Source organism: Bufo gargarizans, chromosome 4 (genome assembly GCF_014858855.1).
Source record: "Bufo gargarizans isolate SCDJY-AF-19 chromosome 4, ASM1485885v1, whole genome shotgun sequence".
Lineage (NCBI taxonomy): Eukaryota > Metazoa > Chordata > Amphibia > Anura > Bufonidae > Bufo > Bufo gargarizans.
The window spans coordinates 432,904,249-432,926,871 of NC_058083.1; the positions used below are offsets into that span (position 1 = coordinate 432,904,249).

General features: G+C 44.0%; 1 protein-coding gene across 1 annotated transcript in view; it reads right to left on the reverse strand.

The window, feature by feature from the left end:
* Positions 1 to 2,218: 2,218 nt before the first annotated feature.
* The window catches only part of LOC122934184 (acetyl-coenzyme A synthetase 2-like, mitochondrial), a 110,045-nt gene continuing 89,640 nt past the window's right edge, over positions 2,219 to 22,623 (reverse strand). The window contains exons 13-14 of the mRNA XM_044289458.1: positions 5,249 to 5,370; positions 2,219 to 4,752 (exon numbers count right to left, since the gene is read on the reverse strand). Coding sequence (XP_044145393.1) covers positions 4,576 to 4,752; positions 5,249 to 5,370 — 299 coding nt within the window. The 3' untranslated portion in view covers positions 2,219 to 4,575. The remainder of the gene's footprint in view (positions 4,753 to 5,248; positions 5,371 to 22,623) is intronic.

Consider the following 22,623-nt stretch of genomic DNA (forward strand, 5'->3'; position numbering starts at 1 on the left):
GTAGTCAAAAACGTGTGACTCTCATAGCAGAATAAAATGCATTACATAATTAAGGTATATAAAAAAAAGTTATGAAACCTAGTGTACTTGCTCCAATTTCTTGAAACGTTTTAGGATCATAATTTACTGTCAATGAATAGAAAGATCCAGAAGCAGAGGCTCAAAACCTAAATAGTTTTTACCTAAATAGTTTTTACAGCTTGTAGGGCTGCCATCTTTAGTAAGGTAGACTCACCCGTCCGGCGATGCACAGGTAAGCCCTTACCTGTGCCGGGAGCCGGTCTGAAATCAAATGCAGTCACCGGGAGCAGGCAGTTCCGAGAACAGCCGCCGGGGGCCTTCATCGGGCTATTCTGGGAACTACCTGCTCCCGGTGACTGCATTTGATTTCAGACCGGTTCCCGGCACAGGTAAGGGATTACCTGTGCATCGCCGGACGGGTGAGTCTACCTTACTAAAGCTGGCGAACACTGCGAACTGACCATCACTGCTCAGGATCCTCTGATACATCCCCACCAATCAGTTGTTTTGGCCAGCCACCAGCACTGTGTCCCAGGTGTCGCACCCCCACCAATCAGGTATTGATGACCTATCCAGAGGATAGTTCATCAATTTAAAAGTGTCGAAAAACCCCTTTAATGGCTAATGGCTTCTTTTTTCTAAGAAGAACTGGGATCGGATTGATAACCATGAGCAACTCCTCAATTTTTCTCTTTGTTATGATAAATCTCCCCCAATATGTTATTATCTAATTTCATCATTTCAAAAAAAAGTACTAAGGTGGCTACAGATATCACATGAGAACAGTTACATGTAGTTTTTTGAAACCTTTATTTTAGCTGGACTTTTTGACCTGTTCAACAAATATAAACCCACAAGTGTTGTGCTAAAACAGCTAAATAAACACCTCTTTTGTCATATTATACAGAAAAAAGAGAAAATAAAATGATCATTACATGTTTTAAACTTAAAGGGAGTCTTTCACCTATACTGACCATTATAGAACACTAACACCATTATCAGCATTATAGTCCCCATATGTGAATGCTACTTACTGTTTGGCTGTCCATCGCTTATTTTCTTAAAAAAAACACCCCTGTGCCCGGCGCAGGCACAGGATTTCACACTGAAGGGAGAAGGTAATCAGAAGAACCTAGGGCGGGCCAGAGTGGTGAAAGGGGAGGGGTTTCAGATGAATAGTGACGAGGGGCCTGGGCACTGGCCGCTTGAACGCCGCCCCTGGGCACCTTCAGACCTAATTTGCATATTGAATAAAAGTGTTCTTTGAAGAAAATAAGCGACGGACAGCTAAACAGTACGTAGCATTCACATATGGGGACTATAATGCTGATAATGGTGTTAGTGTTCTATAAAGGTCAGTATAGGTGAAAGACTCACTTTAAAGGGAATGTGTTATCAAAAAAATGACCTTTTTAAATCACATTGTTTATGTTTAACATATGTTTAAATAATTTATTTGTTATTTTTAATTTTCCAATATCTATATATTTAATCAAAAACCATAAAATCCTGCAGTTTTTACTCTGGCCACTAATAATTGGCCCCACTTGGTCTATACAGATCACTTTACTGCAGTTACCTGCCTATCTGTCATTCTAATTCTGCCTGTAATGATATCACCTCTGTGTATAGATAAGACAGGATCCACCATTCACAATAGGTGATTGTCAAAACTTATGTATTCTTTTCTTGTACAATGACCTCTCCACAGGTCACAGAGCATGCCTACAATACTCTCCCATAAAAGTCAATGAGATCCCCTCCTGACCATCCTTTCCTATAAGGGTACATCGACACTTACCTGAAAAATACCTGCTGCAGATTCCTGGGGAAAATCTTCATGTATTACATGTGGACTTTACTGTAGATTCACCATGGATTTTGCAATGCTACATTAAAAGAGGTGATATCCACAGAAAGAATTGATGTGCTAAATACCGTGTTTTTCGCCCCATAAGATGCATTTTTCCCCCCTGCGTCTTATGGGGCGAATACTAATGAGCGCTTCCATTATGGAAGCTCTGTACTTAGCGCTTCCTGGTCCTCGGCTGTCGGCTGTGCAGTGCGTGCCAGTTCACAGCCCGCGGCAGGATGGTGGAAGAGGGTGGCGCTGGAGGAGAGGAGCGGCGGCGTCCGGAGCAGGAAAGGCAAGTGTTTTTATTTTATTCCATATGAGGCTTCTGGTGGCTGATATAACTTGGCTGGGGGCTGGTGAGAGGCAATGGGGGCTGATATAACATGGCTGGGGCTGGTGAGAGGCAATGGGGGCTGAAATAACGCTGCTGGGGGCTGGTGAGAGGCAATGGGGCTGATATAATGCTGCTGGAGGCTGGTGAGAGACAATGGGGGCTGATATAACGCTTCTGAGGGCTGATAGGAGGCTGTTGGGGGATGATTAGAGGCAATGGGGGCTGGTCAGAGATATATGGGGTGGCGGATGAACGACATGGGGCTGATTGGGGGTCATTCACATTTTAGTCTGAACTGAGATCTAATTGGGGGTCTGATCTGAGGTCTTATTGGGGTCTTATTAACATTGGCGGTCTAATTGGGGCTGTCAGCTGAGGTCTGATTAACATTGGGGGTCTGATTGGTAGTCTGAGCAGAGGTCTAATAAAAAATATATATTTTTCTTATTGTGTTCCTATAAAACCCAGGGGAGTCTTATGGGCCGGTGAGTCTGGTGATGGGCGCCACAGTTTATAACACTTTGGTGGATAGTAGCGGTAGTGCATCCCGCTATGCCCACCACCAAGGTGACGACTGATGACCCAGTATTGATTAGGATGGGCCGTGACGATGTGATGAGTGACAGTTCCAACACACTTGTACGGACCTTTAAACTGACAGGATGGGCAGAAGTGACGTGCTTGATGGGCTTCCTGCCCGTAGTTTGGGGCGGATGTGACAAAGCGGATATGACGTGGTGGTAATGGCACGGCTCCGATAGCCTGAGTCGCGGATGGGCGGAGGTGCGTTAGTGATGGTGTGATAGGTGTTTGGGACAATCACTCAGCTGCGGCAAGATTTATAAGTGGAAGAGTTTGGCTGAATAGGCACGCCCCTTCTGAAGAAGCTGAGCGAAACGCGCGTCAGGGGTGCGCTCACCAGGGTCCCAAGGTTGGTTCCCCTTTACTTATTCCTATATGTGTTTTCCATGCTGGTTATGACTTCTTATGCGTTGGATGTATATTGCATGCTATTTAGCTGCTGCTGGGGTGGAATATCCACACACTGCATCCATTCACATTTACAATATAGCTAGCATGGCAACAATTGTATCATCATTGAAAGCCCACACTTTCACCTGGCCTGTGTATGAGAAATTTTCTCACTTTAGCCATTTGGCTTACTCAGGCTAATAGGTGAGGTGCGCTTGGGGGATAGTTCCATATTGGTACCTTGGTGGGGCGCTGATTCGCAGTGCTGCCACTTTACTGCTGCTATTCATACATATTTATCTATGTCTAAGGTTTTGTCTTTTATGTGATGAACTAATAAAATATTTTGTTATGTACGTACATGTGTGTTGTTGTTTATCGGATCTATGAGTTGGTGCTCACACATGATTCTCTCACTTGTTTTGAGAAGTATATCGGTTATAATATATGGGGTGGCGGATGAAAGGCATGGGGGCTGATAAGAGGCATGGGGCTGATTGGGGGTCATTCACATTTGAGTCTGAACTGAGATCTAATTGGGGGTCTGATCTGAGGTCTTATTGGGGTCTTATAACATTGGCGGTCTAATTGGGGCTGTCAGCTGAGGTCTGATTAACATTGGGGGTCTAAATGGTAGTCTGAGCAGAGGTCTAATAAAAAATATATATTTTTCTTATTGTGTTTCTATAAAACCCAGGGGAGTCTTATGGGCCGGTGCGTCTTTTAGGGCGAAAAATACGGTATGTGAAATCTACACCGCATGTCAATTTCTGCAATGTGTTAAAATCTCATTCAAATTGCTTATTTCCCACTTGCAAATCCAAATAAAAAAATAAAAATAAAACACAAGGCGTGTGCACATGTCTTAAAATTGTTGCAGTTTGCACCTCTATTTGCAATTCTGAGAGGTCAACCTCTGCGGATTTATATTCCATGGAGAAGTGTAGGGCAACATGATACAGCCCTCTAACTTCATGACCTCTATAGCCAGTGCTTTGTCTGCTCTACAGTATTGTATGTACACCTTTATCACCAACCTGTCTCTGGCTGATCTTACCTGAAGAACATTTGAGGTCTTGAAATCCTCGACTGCGCCAATAAATAAGGTAATAACAGTATATTAGAATAAATGATGCACTTGTTATCAGTGACAACATAACCATACCAACCCCAAATTGACTGGGCAGAGATACATGAATAGAGATATGCATTTGGCACTTCACATTTTTCTTAATGAATAAGAACCTCGTAAACTGGTCCTTTAGGTTTTCGATTATGTACTTTACAGAATGTCTGCACAATGACAGAAGGAGATTTCATCTATTTGTTGCCTGGAAGGAGGTTTAATCTATATCCCTATAGTTTACATCCAGTGTTCCCAGTTATCAGGTCGTTATTTGGCAGCCTCATCTGTCTTGTACTTCTGATATGCCTCCAGGATTTCTGTTATGATACTTGGATCCTCCAGTGTGGTTATGTCTCCAAGATCTTCTGTGTAGCCGGTGGCAATTTTCCTCAGCACACGCCTCATTATTTTTCCCGAACGTGTTTTTGGAAGTCGTTTCACCATCTGAAGGACAGAAAAAGAGTGCATGTTATATATTAAATAATGGGGTGATTCTTTTTTGGACTGACCGTCACCCCTCTCGGACTTTAAATCTAACTGGATACTTACGCTATCCAGTTAGATACTTAATCTAACTGGATACTGGGCCGAGGAGCTTCAAATTATACCTGTGAATGGTTGAGATCTTCTTACAGTAGATGACAAATTGTAAAATCAGACCAGAAAGAAAAGAGTAGTTTGAGATGTACAGGGGCAGGAGAAAAAGTTACACAAGACATCAGAGACTACAGTATGGACATTTTGTATAGTATTTATTTTTTGCAGTTGGTTAAAAATGGTTAAATGAGGTTAAATAAGTATGGCTGCTGCTTTCTCCCCCAAAACAGTGGCACACCTATCCAGGAGATGTTCAATTGAATGTGGCTGAGCTACAATACCACACATGATCACACAATACATAAAGATTACATTAGAACTTCCTTTGTAAAATGTAACTTACCAGGATATGATCGGGGACAGCATACTTTGCTATCTTTGTGGCTACTATAGTTTTTAGATCTTCTTTTATAGTTTTTTCAGTGTCTGTTATACCTTCTTTTAACACAACAAAAGCAAATGCGGCTGAAAGAGGAAGACACAATAAATTCATTAAAGGTTGATTGTAACAAAAATTTACACAATTTGGCATATCTTGTATTATTTATAATTATAGCACCTCTGCAGTATGCAGTATAATCTGCATACATGCCTTTCTTATTTCAGTCAGCTAACCTTTATTTTTAGTAGAATGGTATAGCCCATGGATCAGTCCTATGTAATGTATCCATGGCCCAACTGAAACATGCCGAGTCATATGACACTCTTTACATCATATACTTCCTGACATTAAGTAAGCAACAGTGTTACATGACATACACTTCCTGTCCAAAAAAAAAGTCGCCACCAAAAAAAAAAAAGGTCACACACTATAATATTCTGTTGGACCGCCTTTGATTACGGCACGCATTCGCTGTGGGATTGTTTCGATAAGCTTCTGCAATGTCACAAGATTTATTTCCATCCAGTGTTGCATTAATTTTTCACCAAGATCTTACATTGATGATGGTAGAGTCTGACCGCTGCGCAAAGCCTTCTCCAGCACATCCCAAAGATTCTCAATGGGGTTAAGGTCTAGACTCTGTGGTGGCCAATCCAAAATGATGTCTCATGCTCCCTGAACCACTCTTTTGCAATTTGAGCCCGATAAATCCTGGCATTGTCATTTTGGAATATGCCTGTGCCATCAGGGAAGAAAAAATTAATTGATGGAATAACCTGGTCATTCAGTATGTTCAGGTAGTCAGCTGACCTCATTCTTGGAGCACATACTGTTGCTGAACCTAGACCTGACCAACTGCAGCAACCCCAGATCATAGCACTGCCCCCACAGGCTTGTACAGTAGGCACTAGGCATGATGGGTGCATCACTTCATCTGCCTCTCTTCTTACCCTAATGTGCCCATCACTTTGGAACAGCGTAAATCTTGACTCATCAGACCACATGACCTTGTTCCATTGCTCCAGAGTCCAATCTTTATGCTCGCTAGTAAATTGAAGCCTTTTTTTCTGGTTTGCCTAACTGATTAGTGGTTTTCTTACGTCTACACAACTGTTCAGTCCCAATCTCATGAGTTCCCTTCGCATTGTGCGTGTGGAAATGCTCTTACTTCCACATAGCCCTGAGTTCTACTGTTTTTCTTCGATTTGATTTCACCAAACGTTTAAGTAATCGCCGATCACAATCATTCAGGATTTTTTCCCCGCCACATTTCTTCCTCGAATACAATGGTTCCCCACTATCCTTCCAGTTTTTAATAATGTGTTGGACAGTTCTTAACCCAATTTTAGTAGTTTCTGCAATCTCCTTAGATGTTTTCTCTGCTTGATGCATGCCAATGATTTGACCCTTCTCAAACAGACTAACATCTTTTCCAGGACCACGAGATGTGTCTTTCGACATGGTTGTTTAAGAAATGAGAAGCAACTCATTGCACCAGTTGGGGTTAAATAACTTGTTGCCATCTGATAGATAATCGCCCATGCAGTAGTTATCCAATAGGAGGCTCATACCTATTTGCTTAGTTAAATCCAGGTGGCGACTTTTGTTTTGGACAGGCAGTGTATTTGTGTTGGGTCAGCACACAGGACACATCCATGTGATAATTAAACAGGGCAAATGGTGCACTAATGATTTTATTGTGGTTATTACAGTAACTACATCTCTCTGTGTATTTATATGGCTGCCTGTCTCTACGTGATTTGTAAAAATGCCCACCTGTCTCTAGGTGATGTTGTCATGTTGTTAATAAAGTATAGTGTAAGATAAAACAAACACAACTCACACTCATATCTGCTTCTACACAGACACTGAAAGACATGATGAAGAGATGCTGCTGCAGATAGTAATACTGTATATACTATATATGTTCTGCTTCTCAATACACTACCATTCACCTATTAGATACCTGGGAAGTTAAGTGAAAGCCAGAGGTCACATTAATACATGTGAGGGTCACTTGACTGATGTCATGTTACAGTATATGTTAATAGTGAGTGGATATAATAAAGGTATGAGAGCAAAATTTTAAATAGATGTATATTAGAAAATTGTTTAACATCCTATGCTATTGTACGCTCTTGTGGACAGGGCCCTCTCCCCCTCTGTACCAGTTTGTTAATAGTTTCTTGTTTATTGTATTTTTATATTGTATATGTGTAACCCCCTCTTGATGTACAGCACATAAAATTAATGGCCCTTTCAAATGAATTATAATAAATAAATGTAATAACTAAAGCCAGAATACCCCTTTAAGCGCCCTGTGTTATCAGCATTTCATTGTTATGACCACTACTGGTAGACTGCCAAGTTGGGTTGAGTCTACAGTTCTCATTACTATGTGGCTAGCCTCCAAGGGAAGGATAAGACAGGCTGAAAAAATGTAATCCAACTGAAACTGGAAGATGATCAAACTGATATCCATTTTATTGATAATGTGCCGTCATTCTTTATCAAATGAATAACCTGTAAAAGACTTTAGTCAGAGATGACACATCATTTCTGCTTTAACTTATGATCTCACTTATTTACTTAGGAAATTAAAAATGTCACTATTCAATAGAACTGGACACATTAATTTGCTTTTATAGGTCAACAGGGCATCCAGCCAGTCATCCACACCTTGGATTTTTTTATATGACTCTTTGAAAGTTTATAAAAGTTTCCATTTGTAAAAATGGAAATACAGTATAAACCTTATTAGTGGCAAACTTTACCACCACAGATCCAAGCCAAAGCTTTGGACCTCAAAGATCAGCGGCCCCCTGCTGGCTACAAGCAATTATCTGGAGGAAAAAAAGACTAAAAGGGCAGACACACCTCCAGTGCAGCTGCCCAGGGGCCCAGGGGAGCCCTTACTACCTGTAGAGCGGTAGCAGAAGTGCCCAAGTAGCATTGCTAAGCTGAGAGCGGGGCTTAGTGGGCTAATAGGGCAGAGCTTAACAATGCAAAGGGATATGCCCCTTCTTATTATTGAAATCCATAAAGTCGATCTCCAGATGTATCTAGAAAGCTTTATTGTAAAATGATATTGTGATAGAAAAAAAATCCCATTCTTCCACTTCTCAGATGGCATATTGGGCATTGCATTTAAAAGGGTTTTCTGAGAGTTAAATACTGATGACCAATCCTCAGGATAGGTCATCGGTATCTGATCGATGGGGGTTTAACACCCAGGACCCCCACCAATCAGCTGTTTGAGAAGGCATCGGTACTCCTGTGAGTGCCACAGCCTTCTCTCTGCCTTTCCTAGGCCAGTGACGTCATCTTCATCGATCACGTGGCCTAGCAGCAGCTCAGCCCCATTCACTTCCATGGGCATGAGCTGCACCTAGGCCATGTGATTGATGAATGTGTTATCACATGGCCTAGGAAAAGTTGTGAGAAGGCTGCAGCACTACTCTTAGTGCCACTGCCTTCTCAAACAACTGATCGGTGGGGGTCCCGGGTATCAGACCCCCACCGATCAGATACTGATGACCTATCCAAAGGATACTGTAGGTCATCAGTATTTAAGTCTCAGAAAACCCCTTTAAATGTAAAAAGAGGGACTAGTGAGGAACAAAACCAAGGAAGGACAGAGCAGGAACTAGACAGTTATGTGAAGCTTCAGTGATTCTGTGACCAAAATATACATTTATAGCAGTACAAAATGGCTGTTCTGAAACCAGCCACAAAAATAAGGAGATGTTAACGTTATAACTGGCTAACTTGTAGATAAAGAAACAATTCCCAGTACAGGGAAGATGTGCATAATGCTGTGTATGCCTTAATGTTATAGAAAACAGTGTGTCATATATAAATCTACAGGATAATGGTTAACATGTCCACAGCTATACTACTACTGAAATATACTCACTTGGATGGTACAGCTGAATGATCCATTTGTACCAGTTTTTTTTTTTTTAACATAAGCAAATAATCATTATTAGTTTTAGGTAGGATTTAGGTAGTGACCTGCAAATAGGTGAGGTTTCAAAATGATTACCGGTATATTAATTAACGGCTTTGTGGGTAACTGCATTTTACTATAGGCAGCACGGTGGCTCAGTGGTTAGCACTGGTGCCTTGCAGTGCTGGGGTCCTAGGTTTAAATCTGACCCCAGAAAACAACTGCGTGGAGTTTGTACGTTCTCCCTATTCGTGTGTGGGTGTTCTCCGGTTTCTTTCTACACTCCGAAGACATAATGATGGGTAATTTAGATTGTAATGATAATGTCTGTACAGTGCTGTGGAATATGTTAGTGCTATATAAGCATACCTCCCAACCGTGGCACAATGTGGGTATATTACTGGGGAGCACAATGTGAGCATATTACTGGGGGCACAATGTGGGCATATAACTGGGGGGCACAATGTGGGCATATTACTGGGTGGCACAATGTGGGCATATTACTGGGGGCATAATGTGGGCATATTACTGGGGGCACAGCTGGCATAATTCTGTGAAGGAGGCACAATGTGGGCATAGATACTGTGCGGTGGCATAAAGGGGGAATAATTACTATGTGGGGCATTAGGGGACTGGGTGGGATTAGGTGTATAGTTATGTTTTAGACGGAGTTAGAGGCATGGCCTAGTGCGGAAAAAACTTGCTGCGGCGCGCTAAGCTTAGCGCACTGCACAATGTGTCCCTATTTGTTTGTTTACAAAGTTGGGAGGTATGTATACAGTAAGTGAATACAATAAATAATAAACTTGCAAAACTGGGCAGCCATTCATAATCTATTACAAAACCACACTGATCTGCAGTAAGACCGCATGTAACAAAAGTTTGCTGTTATCTTGCTCCCACAGCCAGCACCTCCTGCGTTATCTTATTCTAAACATGACAAATAGAAGGATGAGGTCAGATCACCAGACAAGGTATCTACTTCGGGTCAAATCTAGGGTGCAGAGAGGAAAGTCCTGAGTCGGCAACTAGCAACGTAGTGATTAGAGATGAGCGAATCGAAGTTGATGAAGTGGAATTCGATCCGAATTTCAGGAAAAATTTGATTTGCATCGAATTAGAATTTCCTCACGCTCCGTGGTAACTAATTGCATTTTACCTGCACGTGTTAGGACATGGAGCAAGGAACTCTGAGAACGAGGGATCACCCACAATGCCATACATGCAGCCAATCAGCAGCCAGCCCCGTCATGTCACAGCCCTAGGCCTCAGCCATCTTGGATTCAGCCATTTTCCAGTGTACTTAGTGCAGGGACAGACTTCAGCAGGTGCTAGGGACTGTGGTAGAAAAGACTTTAAAACTTTTATTTTGCTGTATAGAAGTTCAGGGAAAGGATAGGGAGGAATCATTCCACAGTATTGAAGCCGAACAGGGTTCAGTAGGGGAGGTTATAGCCTGGGTAATAGAAACAATCCTTTTACACCTTGCTGCACTGACCGCGGATCCAAATTGCCATTACACAGCTCTGTAATTCCAGAAAACCGATCTTGTTATTGGGGTGCAAGTGCTGTTTCATACAGCCATTAACAGGGTTTATTACAAGGAAATATTTCTATGTCTTATTTGCCCTTGTGCGGTGCAGTTATATGTTCTAAAGCATTTTTGGCTTATATTAGTGGGAAAAGAAAGGGCTTATTTGCCGATGTGTGGTGAAGTGAGAAAATTACAGCCCTTTTTGGCGTGTATTAGTGACACAAAAATATATATTTGATGCCGTTCAGTGATGCAGTTAAATGTTCCAAAGCCCTTTTTGGTGTGTATTAGTGGCAAAAAATATATATATTATTTGCCGTTTAGCGGTGCAGATATATGTTCTAAAGCCTTTTGTGGAGTGTATAAGTGGGAAATAATAAGGGCCTATTTGCCGTTCAGCCGTGTAGTTATATGTTTTTAAGCCCTTTTTAGCTTGTATTAGTGGGAAAAAAGGGCTTATTTGCAGTTGTGTGGTGAAGTGAGAAAATTATAGCCCTTTTTGGCATGTATTATTGGCACAAAAATATATATTATTTGTCGTTCAGCGGTCCAGTTATATGTTCTAAAGCCCTTTTTGGATTGTATTAGTGGCAAAAAAAATATATTATTTGCCGTTCAGTGATGCTGTTATAGGTTCTAAAGCCTTTTGTGGTGTGTATACGTGGAAAAAAATAAGGGTCTATATGCTGCTCAGCGGTGCAGTTATATGTTCTAAAGTCATGTTTGGCGCGTATTAGTGGCAAAAAATATATTATTTGCCGTTCAGCAGTGTAGTTATATGTTCTAAAGCCCTTTTTGGCGTGTATTAGTGGCAAAAAAATATATATTATTTGCTGTTCAGTGGTGCAGTTATATGTTCTAAAGCTTTTTTTGGCATGTATAAGTGGAAAAAAATAAGGGCCTATTTGCCATTAAGTGGTGCAGTTATATGTTCTAAAGCCCTTTTTGGCGTGTATTAGTGGCAAAAAATATATATTATTTGCGGTTCAGCGGTGCAGTTATATGTTCTAAAGCCCTTTTTGGCGTGTATTAGTGGCAAAAAAATATATATTATTTGCTGTTCAGTGGTGCAGTTATATGTCCTAAAGCCTTTTTTGTCATGTATTAGTCAGGGCTCCAGATGGCGACCAAAATGGTCACCAATGCAACTTAGAATTTGCAAATGGCGACAAGACTTTTTAGTCTTGTCGCAATTTGCGACTAGACCTGCCGCCGCAGCTCTGCCGTTGAATACAGCGGCGGGGCACAGGAGCTGATAGTTCTCTGCCCCACCGCTGATGTTCTTCTCAGCAGCGCAGTGGAGAAGGAGCCCCCTGTGCTGCCGCCGCCGCCAGTAAGAAGAGAGACAGGAGGGGGAGGGGAGGGGCTGTGGCCACTGCGCCACCAATGAAGATAACTGACCTGTTGATACAAATACAGGAGGCGGGTGCCGGAATCCAATAGCCGGCACCCGACATCTATGACAGGGAGCTGCGATGCGGTACCTGAGGGGTTAACTGCAGCGGATCGCAGCTCCCTGTCATAGAGGTCACGTGCCGGCTATTTGATTCCGGCACCCGCCTCCTGTATTTGTATCAACAGGTCAGTCATCTTCATTGGTTGCGCAGTGCGCCCCCCCAACACCCCAGTATAATAAACATTGGTGACGCAGTGCGCCCCCCCCAACACCCCAGTATAATAAACATTGGTGGCGCAGTGTGCCCCCCAACACCCCAGTATAATAAACATTGGTGGTGCAGTGCGCCCCCCCAACACACTAGTATAATAAACATTGGTGCCGCAGTGCGCCCCCCCAACACACCAGTATAATAAACATTGGTGGCGCAGTGCCAATGAGGGTTAAAAAAATAAATAAAATTAACTCACTTCCTCCAATTGATCGCGTAGCTGCTGGTCTCCTGTTCTTTCTTCAGGACTTGTCAAAGGACCTGTGGTGACGTCACTGAGCTCATCACATGGTCCATTACCATGGTGATGGATCATGTGATGTACCATGTGATGAGCATAGTGATGTCACCACAGGTCCTTTGACAGGTCCTGAAGAAAGAACAGGAGACTGGCATCTATGCGATCAATTGGAGGAGGTGAGTTCATTTATTTATTATTATTTTAACCCTCAATTGACCTTCTACTAAGCATTCTGTATTGAAGAATGCTATTATTTTCCCTTATAACCATGTTATAAGGGAAAATAACACAGTGAATAGACTTTCATCTTAGCAACCATGTGTGAAAATCGCACCGCATCCGCACTTGCTTGCGGATGCCTGCGATTTTCACGCAGCCCCATTAATTTCTATGGGGCCTGCGTTGCGTGAAAAACGCACAACATAGAACATGCTGCGTTTTTCACTCAACGCACAAGTGATGCGTGAAAATCACCGCTCATGTGCACAGCTCCATAGAAGTGAATGGGTCCGGATTCAGTGCGGGTGCAATGCGTTCACCTCACGGATTGCACCTGCACCGAAATCTCGCCCATGTGAAAGGAGCCTAAGGGTGAATAGGACAAGGGTTCCAGCCCCTAAGGGGGCTAATAGTAAGTAAAAAAAACAAAAAAAACACTAAGGCTACTTTCACACTTGCGGCAGTGTGATCCGGCAAGCAGTTCCATCGTCGGAACTGCCTGCCGGATCCGCCGATCTGGATGTGACTGAAAGCATTTGTGAGACGCATCCGGATGCATCTCATAAATGCATTGCGAGAACGAATCCATCTCTCCGCTTGTCATGCGGACAGACGGATCGGTCTTGTATCTTTTTACACATTTTTACCGGTCTGCGCATGGACGGATCCGGCATTCCGGTATTTTAAATTCTGGATCTGGCACTAATACATTCCTATGGGGAAAAATGCCGGCATTCAGGCAAGTCTAAAGTTTTTTTCGCCGGAGATAAAACCGTAGCATGCTACAGTTTTATCTTTTGCCTGATCAGTCAAAAAGACTGAATTGAAGACATCCTGATGCATCCTGAACGGATTACTCTCCATTCAGAATGCATGGGGATAAAACTGATCAGTTCTTTTCCGGTATAGAGCCCCTAGGACAGAACTCTATGCCGGAAAAGAAAAACGCTAGTGTGAAAGTACCCTAAAAAATTAAGTTTAAATCCCCCCTTTCCCAATTTGACATATCAAATATATAAACAATAAATAAATAAACATATTACATAGCACTGCGTCCAAAAAGTCCAAACTATTAAATTATTAAAAAATATCTCCTATGCGGAGAGCGCCGTAACAGAAATAAATAAATAAAAACCGTGTGATTCGACATTTTTTTGTCACCTTGTCACCCCAAAAAATAGGATATGACTGTTCTATCATAAAATGCGAAATGCACGTGGCTTTTTTTTGTGGTTTTTTTTGTGTGGTATTGAGTATCGCAATACTTTTTTCTGGTGACGAAAGCGAATCAAAATTTTGGTATCGAAACAAGCCTACGCCGATCTGATCGGCGTAGCGTTGTCACCATACCAAAATTTAGATTCGGTTTCGATTTGGCAACGATTTGGCAACGGTGGTGCAGTTATATGTTCTAAAGCCCTTTTTGGCGTGTATTAGTGGCGAAAAAATATATATATTTGCAGTTCAACGGTGCAGTTATAAGTTCTAAAGCCCTTTTTGGCGTTTGTTAGTGGGGAAAAAAAGAGCTTATTAGCTGTTGTGTGGTGAAGTGAGAAAATTACAGACTTTTTTTGCGGTGTTTGAATTTCCTTTTTATTTCTTTATTTGATCTAACAGCATGTCAGACAGAAAAGTGCCAGGCCCTGCACAGGGGAGTGGCAGAGGCTTAAATGTCTCTGGCGCAGGCACAGATCGCAGCAGAGTAAGGGGCGTGGCAGCAGGAGTCGCAGCGAGAGGCCTGAGCTCCCAGTGTCATCTAGCGGTCGTGTCTTGACCAGCAGCCTAGTGGTTCTTCAATGGTTGACTCGGTCATCCACTTCGTCCCAAGTGAGGACAGACATTCCCAAGAGTCGGTGGGTTGGGCAGACACAACCGTTAGTTGGCAAGGCCCGGGAGCAGGCCCTGTGCCCTCACCTGTCCTCAACCTGCCTCTGTCCTTTTCTGTTCCCTCAGCCAGAGAAGTATTATATGCTGTGGGCTCAGCTCCACTATACAGCGAGGACGAGCTACTAGAGGACAATCAGCAGCTACTGGGCAGCCAAGATGTGAAGGAGACATCCGCGCTTCCTTCAGTAGGTGGGCAAGTGATGAGGAGAGTGGCATGGGAGCTGGTGTTGCGAGCCAAGAGACCATTGAGGAGGACATCAGTAACGTACAAACAGTACTCGATGATGATGATGTAGCTGATCGCACTTGGGAGCCAGGTGAATTAGGGTGTGGCAGTTTTTTGTTAAGCCGCCGGAGGAGGTGAACATCAACATTTGTAGAATCTGTGGGCAGAAGGCAGCATCACCATAAAGTTAGCTGGGAGATCCGTGGCTCCGATGTCGTGGTTCAGCCTGCCGCAGCAACCTCTACATCACCCAGTGGCACGCACCCGATTTCAGGCAGCCAAGGCTCCACCACCTCAGCCAAAGGGAGCTGTCTGTCCTTCCCATAATCTGCTGGTCCTGTTGCTCCTGCTCCTAGTCAGTCATTCCGCCAGCAATTGATCACTGAAGCGATTGCCAAGAGACAACAGTATGAGTGCACTCATCCAACGATGCAGAAGCTAAATGTGCTCCTGGCCAAGTTGCTGGTGCTACAGTCCCTCCCTTTCCAATTGGTGGACACTGCACCTTTCAGAAAACAGCGCCGACGCGTGGGGCTGTAACTATGGTCAGAGACAATACATGTCCTTTACGGCCCACTGAATGAGTGTGGTTCCTGCACAGCCACACCAGCAACTTGGCCAGGTGACGCTGCTCCCACCTCCACGTTCTCACGCCACAGCAATGTCCGCCTCTGCCTCCTCATCCTCCACCGTGTCCTCAGCCTCCACTGAAGGGACAATTCACAGTGCCCCTCCAGCATACCACATGTGCAGGGCATGGAGGTGTCATGCTGTTCTGCATCTCGTTTGCCTGGGCGAACTGAGTCACACAGGGGAGGGACTGCTCTGTGTCCTTCATCAAGAAATCGAATCCTGGCTTTCTCCGCGACAACTCAAAATCGGAACCATGGATTACTGACAATAGGAAGAACATGGTGTCGGCGCTGCATCAAGGAGGGCTGAGCCATGCGCCCTGCATGGTGCACGTGTTTAATCTGGTTGTAAAGTGGTTCCGGAAGTCTTTCACCCATCTGCAAGGCATCCTAAAAATGGCCAGGAAACTTTGCATGCACTTCAGCCACTCGTACACCGCAAAGAACACCCTCCTTGAGCTGCAGCGGCAGAACGGCATCCTCCATTATAGGCTGATATGCAACCTTTCCACCCGTTGAAATTCCACCCTCCATATGTTGGACCGACTATTCGAACAGAGAAAGGCCATAAACGATTTCTTGATGATCCAAGCGGACAGGAGTACTCCCCTATGTTACTTCGATGTCAGCCAGTGGCAGCTCATGCGTGACACCTGCCGTTTGCTCAGGCCCTTTGAGGAGGCCAGGTTATTTGTCAGTCGCCAGGACTACGGGATGAACAACGTCATTCCACTGCTTTATGTCCTGGAACAGATGCTGGTAAATCTGGCTGGTCAGGAGACTGGAGATGTGGTGCCTAGATCTCACGGCCACATGAGCACTGTGGGTGTTGAACTGGAGGAGGAGGAGGACATTGGAGCACAAGCAATGTGTAGTGAAATGGGTGGTTTTTCTACACAGGTGACAGGAGAAGAGGAGCAGGAGCAGCCAGAGGAGCTACAGGGCGATGAGGAAGACGAGGCAGAGGACCCAGACACACCGTGGCAGTATGCAGTGGAGATGGAGGCAGGGAGTCCCTCCAAGTCACTTGCACAAATGGCTCGATGCATGCTCACTTGCTTACGTAGTGTGGGGATTTGCTCTGTTAGACAGGCTTGCGGACGCAGTATGGAAGCAACGACAACGTCTTTAACTTAAACAGTTCAGTGTTTATTCACACATAAGGATAAGCAAAACAAAGAGTCAGTTTCAAGGAAAACAGTCTGAAGTCTGGTGTTTGTTCACACCATGCAGTAATGCAGAAGTCCTTGGACATATCAGAAACCACCTGCTCTCACGCCAACAAGGTAGCAGGCCTTTACCCAGGCCCAAACTCCCAGGTCCCAACACAGAGACTGACAGAGCTTCACTGTCAGAGAGGAGTACATTTCTACCACCTGCCAGTGCTGCCTGTGTTTTATAGCCCAAACCAAGACCCGGCCTGCAACGTGGGGAGCAGCCACCCATCCTGCACTTTGGCTGCTCCCAGTAAGAGACGGCCCAGATCGGCTTTACAGCCATACTAAATAGCAAAACCATGTCAGCCAGCACTAGCTGCCGCTGACACATGAAATTACCGGCTGTTACCTCACCGAGGCCAGGAATCTCGGTGACACATACCTTCCGTCAATGACGGACCCCGCTGAGAGGGAGGAGACATCCTATGTAGTCAGTTGGCCGCTACCTATCTGCGTCATCATCCATCCTCTCGCAGGTCTGACCTGGGGGGGCCCTCTGTGCTCATGTTCCTCTGCCATGGCTGCTGTGGCAGGGTGGGGGGGGGGGGGTAGGAGCAGTTCTAGCCCCATCAGCAGCAACTTGAATCTAGAGTCGCTGATGAGCAGTTTTCTTCACCCACCTAGTGAAGAAACTACTCACCAGCAGCCGCTAGACCTGGAGCAGGACCTGAACCAGCAGGTGGTGGCATACTTTGACAGCACCCTGCCACCCCACATTGAAGATCTGCTGGACTACTGGGCAGCCAAACTGGATTTGTGGCCGCAAATGGCAGAGTTTGCCCTGGAAAAGCTGTCCTGCTCAGCCAGTAGTGTGGCATCAGAGCGGTGTTTAGTGCGGCGGGGGCCATAGTTACCCCAAGAAGAACTTGCCTGTTCACCCAAAATGTGGAGAGACTGACCTTTGTCAAGATGAATCAGGCATGGATCAGCCAGGATTTCCAACCACCAATGCCTGATGCATCAGACTAGATCAGGTGCCACACCAACACTTTGACAAAAGAGACCAGTTTCTTCTGGTTACCTGCCTCAGCTACTATTCTGATGCTGCCATCTGCCTGATGCCACACATATGATGCCAACTGCTCCTTCTTTCACCCACTATCTTCAGCTGCTACTGGTATTTCCACCCACCTCCCCACTCTGTCACCAGGTAACTCTGTGGTCTCCTGATGTTGCTGCCACCTCCACACTATGTCACTTTGCCACTCTGTGATCTCCTGATGCTGCTGCTGTCACCTCCACACTATGTCACCTTGCCACTCTGTGATCTCCTGATGCTACTGCCACCTCCACTCTATGTCACCTTTGCCATTCTGTGGTCTCCTGATGCTGTTGCCACCTCCACACTGTGTCACCTTGCCACTCTGTGTCCTCCTAATGCTGCTGCAACCTCCACACTATGTCACCTTGCCACTCTGTGGTCTCCTGATACTGCTGCTACCTCAACACTATGTCACCTTGCCACTCTGTGGCCTCATGATGCTGCTGCCACCTCCACACTCTGTCATTGTGCCACTCCGCGATCTCCTCATGCTGCCGCTGCCACCTCCACACTATCATTGTACCACCCTGTGGCCTCCTCCTGATGCTGCTGCCACCTCCAGACTCTGTCATTGGGCCACTCTGTGGTCTTCTCATGCTGCTTCCACCTCACCACTATGTCATAGGGCCACTCTGTGGACTTCTCAGTCCAAATACAGACCGAGTGAAGGCGGATGCTCCACAGACAGGATACGTTTTTGTGGATTATTGTTCTGACGGATCAGAGGAAGGGCAAAATAAACAGTGACGTCAACACAAACTTACTGCTGACACCCTCTCTACTCTGTTGGGGGGGGGGGCTCTACTTGTATAAGCGTTTAATAGAACAGGTTCTGTAGACATCTACAGTATGTGGAATCAGTCGCCGATGCTGTAAAAGGTGCTTGGAGCTTACATTGACCTGTAAGGCTGAGTTCACAATTTACATGAATCATTTTTCCATGAAAATAGTGCACCATTTATGCCACAATTTTGAACAGAGCAAAAGTTTGATTTTGCCATGGTCAAAAAAATCTGCAAAAAAATAAAAAATACTACTAAATCATGGAAAAAACAATGGATCCAAGTATAGACTTAAAGGTAACCTGTCATCAACTTTATGCTGCCCATACTAATGGCAGCATGAAGTACAGACAGGAGAGTTGATTTCAGCGGTCTGTCATTTAAAAGTTAAAAGTAAGTGGTTTCCGAGAACCAACATCACAATCATTGCAGACTGGGTCTGGAAAGGAGTCACGGCCACCTGAGAAGAGTCCTGGTTATTCATATATTCCTGCTCTCCCTGCCCACCTGCTGATGATTGACAGTCTTCTACCTAGTTTTCTCTCTTTCTGTCTAGGAGAGAACTGCAACCATCAGGAGGAAAGCGGAAAAGGACCTGTGGTAACGCCACTGCGCTCATCACATGATTCATCACCACGGTGATGGATCATGTGACGGACCATGTGATGAGCGCAGTGACGTCACCATAGGTCCTTTTCCTCCTGCACAGTAAAGAAGAAGAAAAAAGAGAATCCGGGCTGCGTGAACAAGTGGATTAAGGTGAGTTAAATTATTTTTATTTTTTTTAACCCCTCCAACCCTATTTTACTAAGCATTCTGTATTACGAATGCTATTATTTTCCCTTATAACCATGTTAGAAGGAAAAATCATATAATGATCATCTCCTAGCAACCATGCGTAAAAATCGCACCGCATCCGCACTTGCTTGCAAATGGTTGCGATTTTCACGCAGCCCCATTCACTTCTATGGGGCCTGCGTTGTGTGAAAAACGCACAAAATAGAGCATGCTGCAATTTTCACACAATGCACAAGGGATGCGTGAAAATCACCGCTCATGTGCACAGCCCCATAGAAATGAATGAGTCCAGATTCAGTGCGGGTGCAATGCGTTCACCTCAAGCCTAAGGCTTCTTTCAGACATCAGTAGATCATGGATCCATTGATTTTGGTGTGTTTATGGTGTGTTTATGTGAGTCAGTGAAAAAATTACGGAGACATGCACTACTTTGGTCTGTGATGCGACCAAACATGCCCATTAAGAACACGGATGGCATCTGTGTTCTGTCAGTGGCTTTCACTGTTCAGATGGTTTGTAAATTAATTTTTGGCCTAGCAGTGCACTTGGGAAAAGGAGAACACACAGAGGGCAAAAAATGGACATACAGACCAACAACGAACCCTTCACAGACATCTTCACAGATGAAACACGGACATCATCAGGGACACAGATGTGTGAATAAGGTCTAACTGTACTTCTCTTACACTGTTCTCTCATATTTCTGTTATGTAGTCTTCTCATACACGGATGCTTGTTATAATTCCTACCAGGATCCCAAGTCCTTGCCTGTTGTGCTACCTCAGTTCAGATACCGCTTCAAGGGCAAACTCCAAAAAAGTCCTCCAGAGGCAGGATACATTCCAGGCTTGTAAAGGTACCTATTCTCAAATACAGCTTGGTACTATTCTTAGCTGAGTAAATGATCCTATACAAGTCCTTAGTGCAATACACTCTGGGTTAATGACAGAAAACTATGAGCGGTGTAAAGTAAACGGCCTGCACAATAAACGTGAGATGAATTCTCAAACACTTGCATGATTTAGTTGAAACATTAACTTTTCACCTCAACCGAAGTTGTTTTTTGTCACATACTCAGTTCCTATACTTATGATGAACCATTATTGGGCCGAAAGCTATCCCGACTCCCTCCCGGCTTCCCCATATACGTTCAGCTATCTATTGTATAGCGGCCGTGCTTGCTATTGCAGCTCAGCCCCATTAACTTAAATGGGACTAGGCTGCACTCAGCCCATGGGATTGATGAACGTGACGTCAGTGGCCTAGGAAGAGGCCTTGGTGCTCCCCGGAGAGCCATGGCCTCTTCAAACAGCTGATCAGTGGGGGTGCCGGGAGTCAGATCACCACCAATCAGATAATGTCATCAATATAAGTCATCAATATATCAAACACCTAAAAAATCCCTTTTAACATTGAAATTTGATGCATTTTATATTTTAAGAGTTTGTCCAAGGTTGTAAAGAAGGGTTTTCTTCAAGCTCCATTCATGTCAATGGACTGTCTGGTATTACAGCTCATCTCCATTGAGGTACATGGGCTGAATTGTAATACAAGACAGTGGGGCAAACCATTTTCTAATCCTGGGCAACCCTTAATCCTGTGACATCTTAAGTAAGAGAGTCATTGGTAAGGTTGTTATGTAAGCATTATTATATTCCACACCATTACTGTCAATGCTGCAACATTCCTTGTGCCAGATAGAAAGATGTGAAGAAAAGTTTCCAATCAAGTGGTTGTGATAATTATTTATGACAGTCATTCTGCACAAGAGCCTTGGATTATACAGTATAACATAGGTACTTACATGAAGGTTACTCATTACCTTAGATAGTCTTCAAAGAGGAGTTTCCATGTATTAGTACCCTAATGACTCAATATTTAAAACTTACTGAACTGTCCTTGAGGTGGTTTCAGAGGGCAGCCTCTCACATATCTTACATGTTTTGACTGCTATGTTGATAAGTGGAGTGTTAAACTAACTAGAACATGGCACACTCATGAGTACTTGTTCGTCATCACCTTTTTTATGTCTGGCATACCACTTTGTAACAAAGGATAATATAATATTGGTGCCAAAGGTTTTGTCTTATATTCCATTTACTTACTGCTTTCATCTGCAAAACTGCATGCCAGTAAATAAGTAAAGTAAATACTTTATACTAATTTAATATTAAACGGATTGTCCTGTTTCATGATATTGATGACTTTATCAAATTGGTGGGGGTCCAACTCCCAGTATCCCTGTCAATCAGCTGTCTGAAGAGGCCTTGGCGTTAGTATTGTAGTGGAGCGGCAGGGTAATTACAGCTGTTCATTCCATTCACTTGAATGGGAGAGATTTCATTATAACAGAGCAGTTTACTCTTATCCCCCATGCTTGAATACTACTTCCGGCTGCCGAGGGCAGTAGGATGTGTCCTGACATGACACTAACTACGACCCTTGTTCTTACCAATGACATTTGTGTGTCCTATATTACAAGGCCCCAATGCAGGACAAAACCTACAGCAACTAAATATCAAAACAGACTTGCCACAGGGTGCAATGGTATGCCATTGACTTTAGAATAAGAGTGTTTTGACAAATGGTGGTATTTGGGGAAAATGAATGTATCCTTCCCTGCCAATACAGTGGTGCTGTGTGTGTAGTCCAGTAGTGTTGTGCATGTGTCTAATAGGTCATTTGCAATTCAAAAAAAGAGTTGTGATACAGAAAGACTATGTATGCAAAGGTAAACACCGATCTGTTTTTGTGGTCTATTTCAGGACTTTCCCATTCCAGCAAAAAGCAGTATACATGGTTTGGTGTGGATGTGGCATAACACAGGATCCCTGGCTAATGCAAAAAAAATATAGAAAATAGACAACCCAGTGTTCGGACATGCATCATTATTGCATAAATCCAGGAGATGATTATGACAAGCCCAAGGAAATTGACAATGTTGATGTGTACCGAAATTTCTTCATCTAAAGCCATACTGAGTGTCAGGTATGCAAAAGTTAAAGAAGGGGAATAATGGGTACTGGATACAATGCAATGTCCTGCTCATCTCTGCAATTACAGATGAGCAAACTAATTCGGATGACTCCATTTCATTTGTCTCATCAGCAGGGCTTCTACACCCGTGGGGCACAGGCCCACA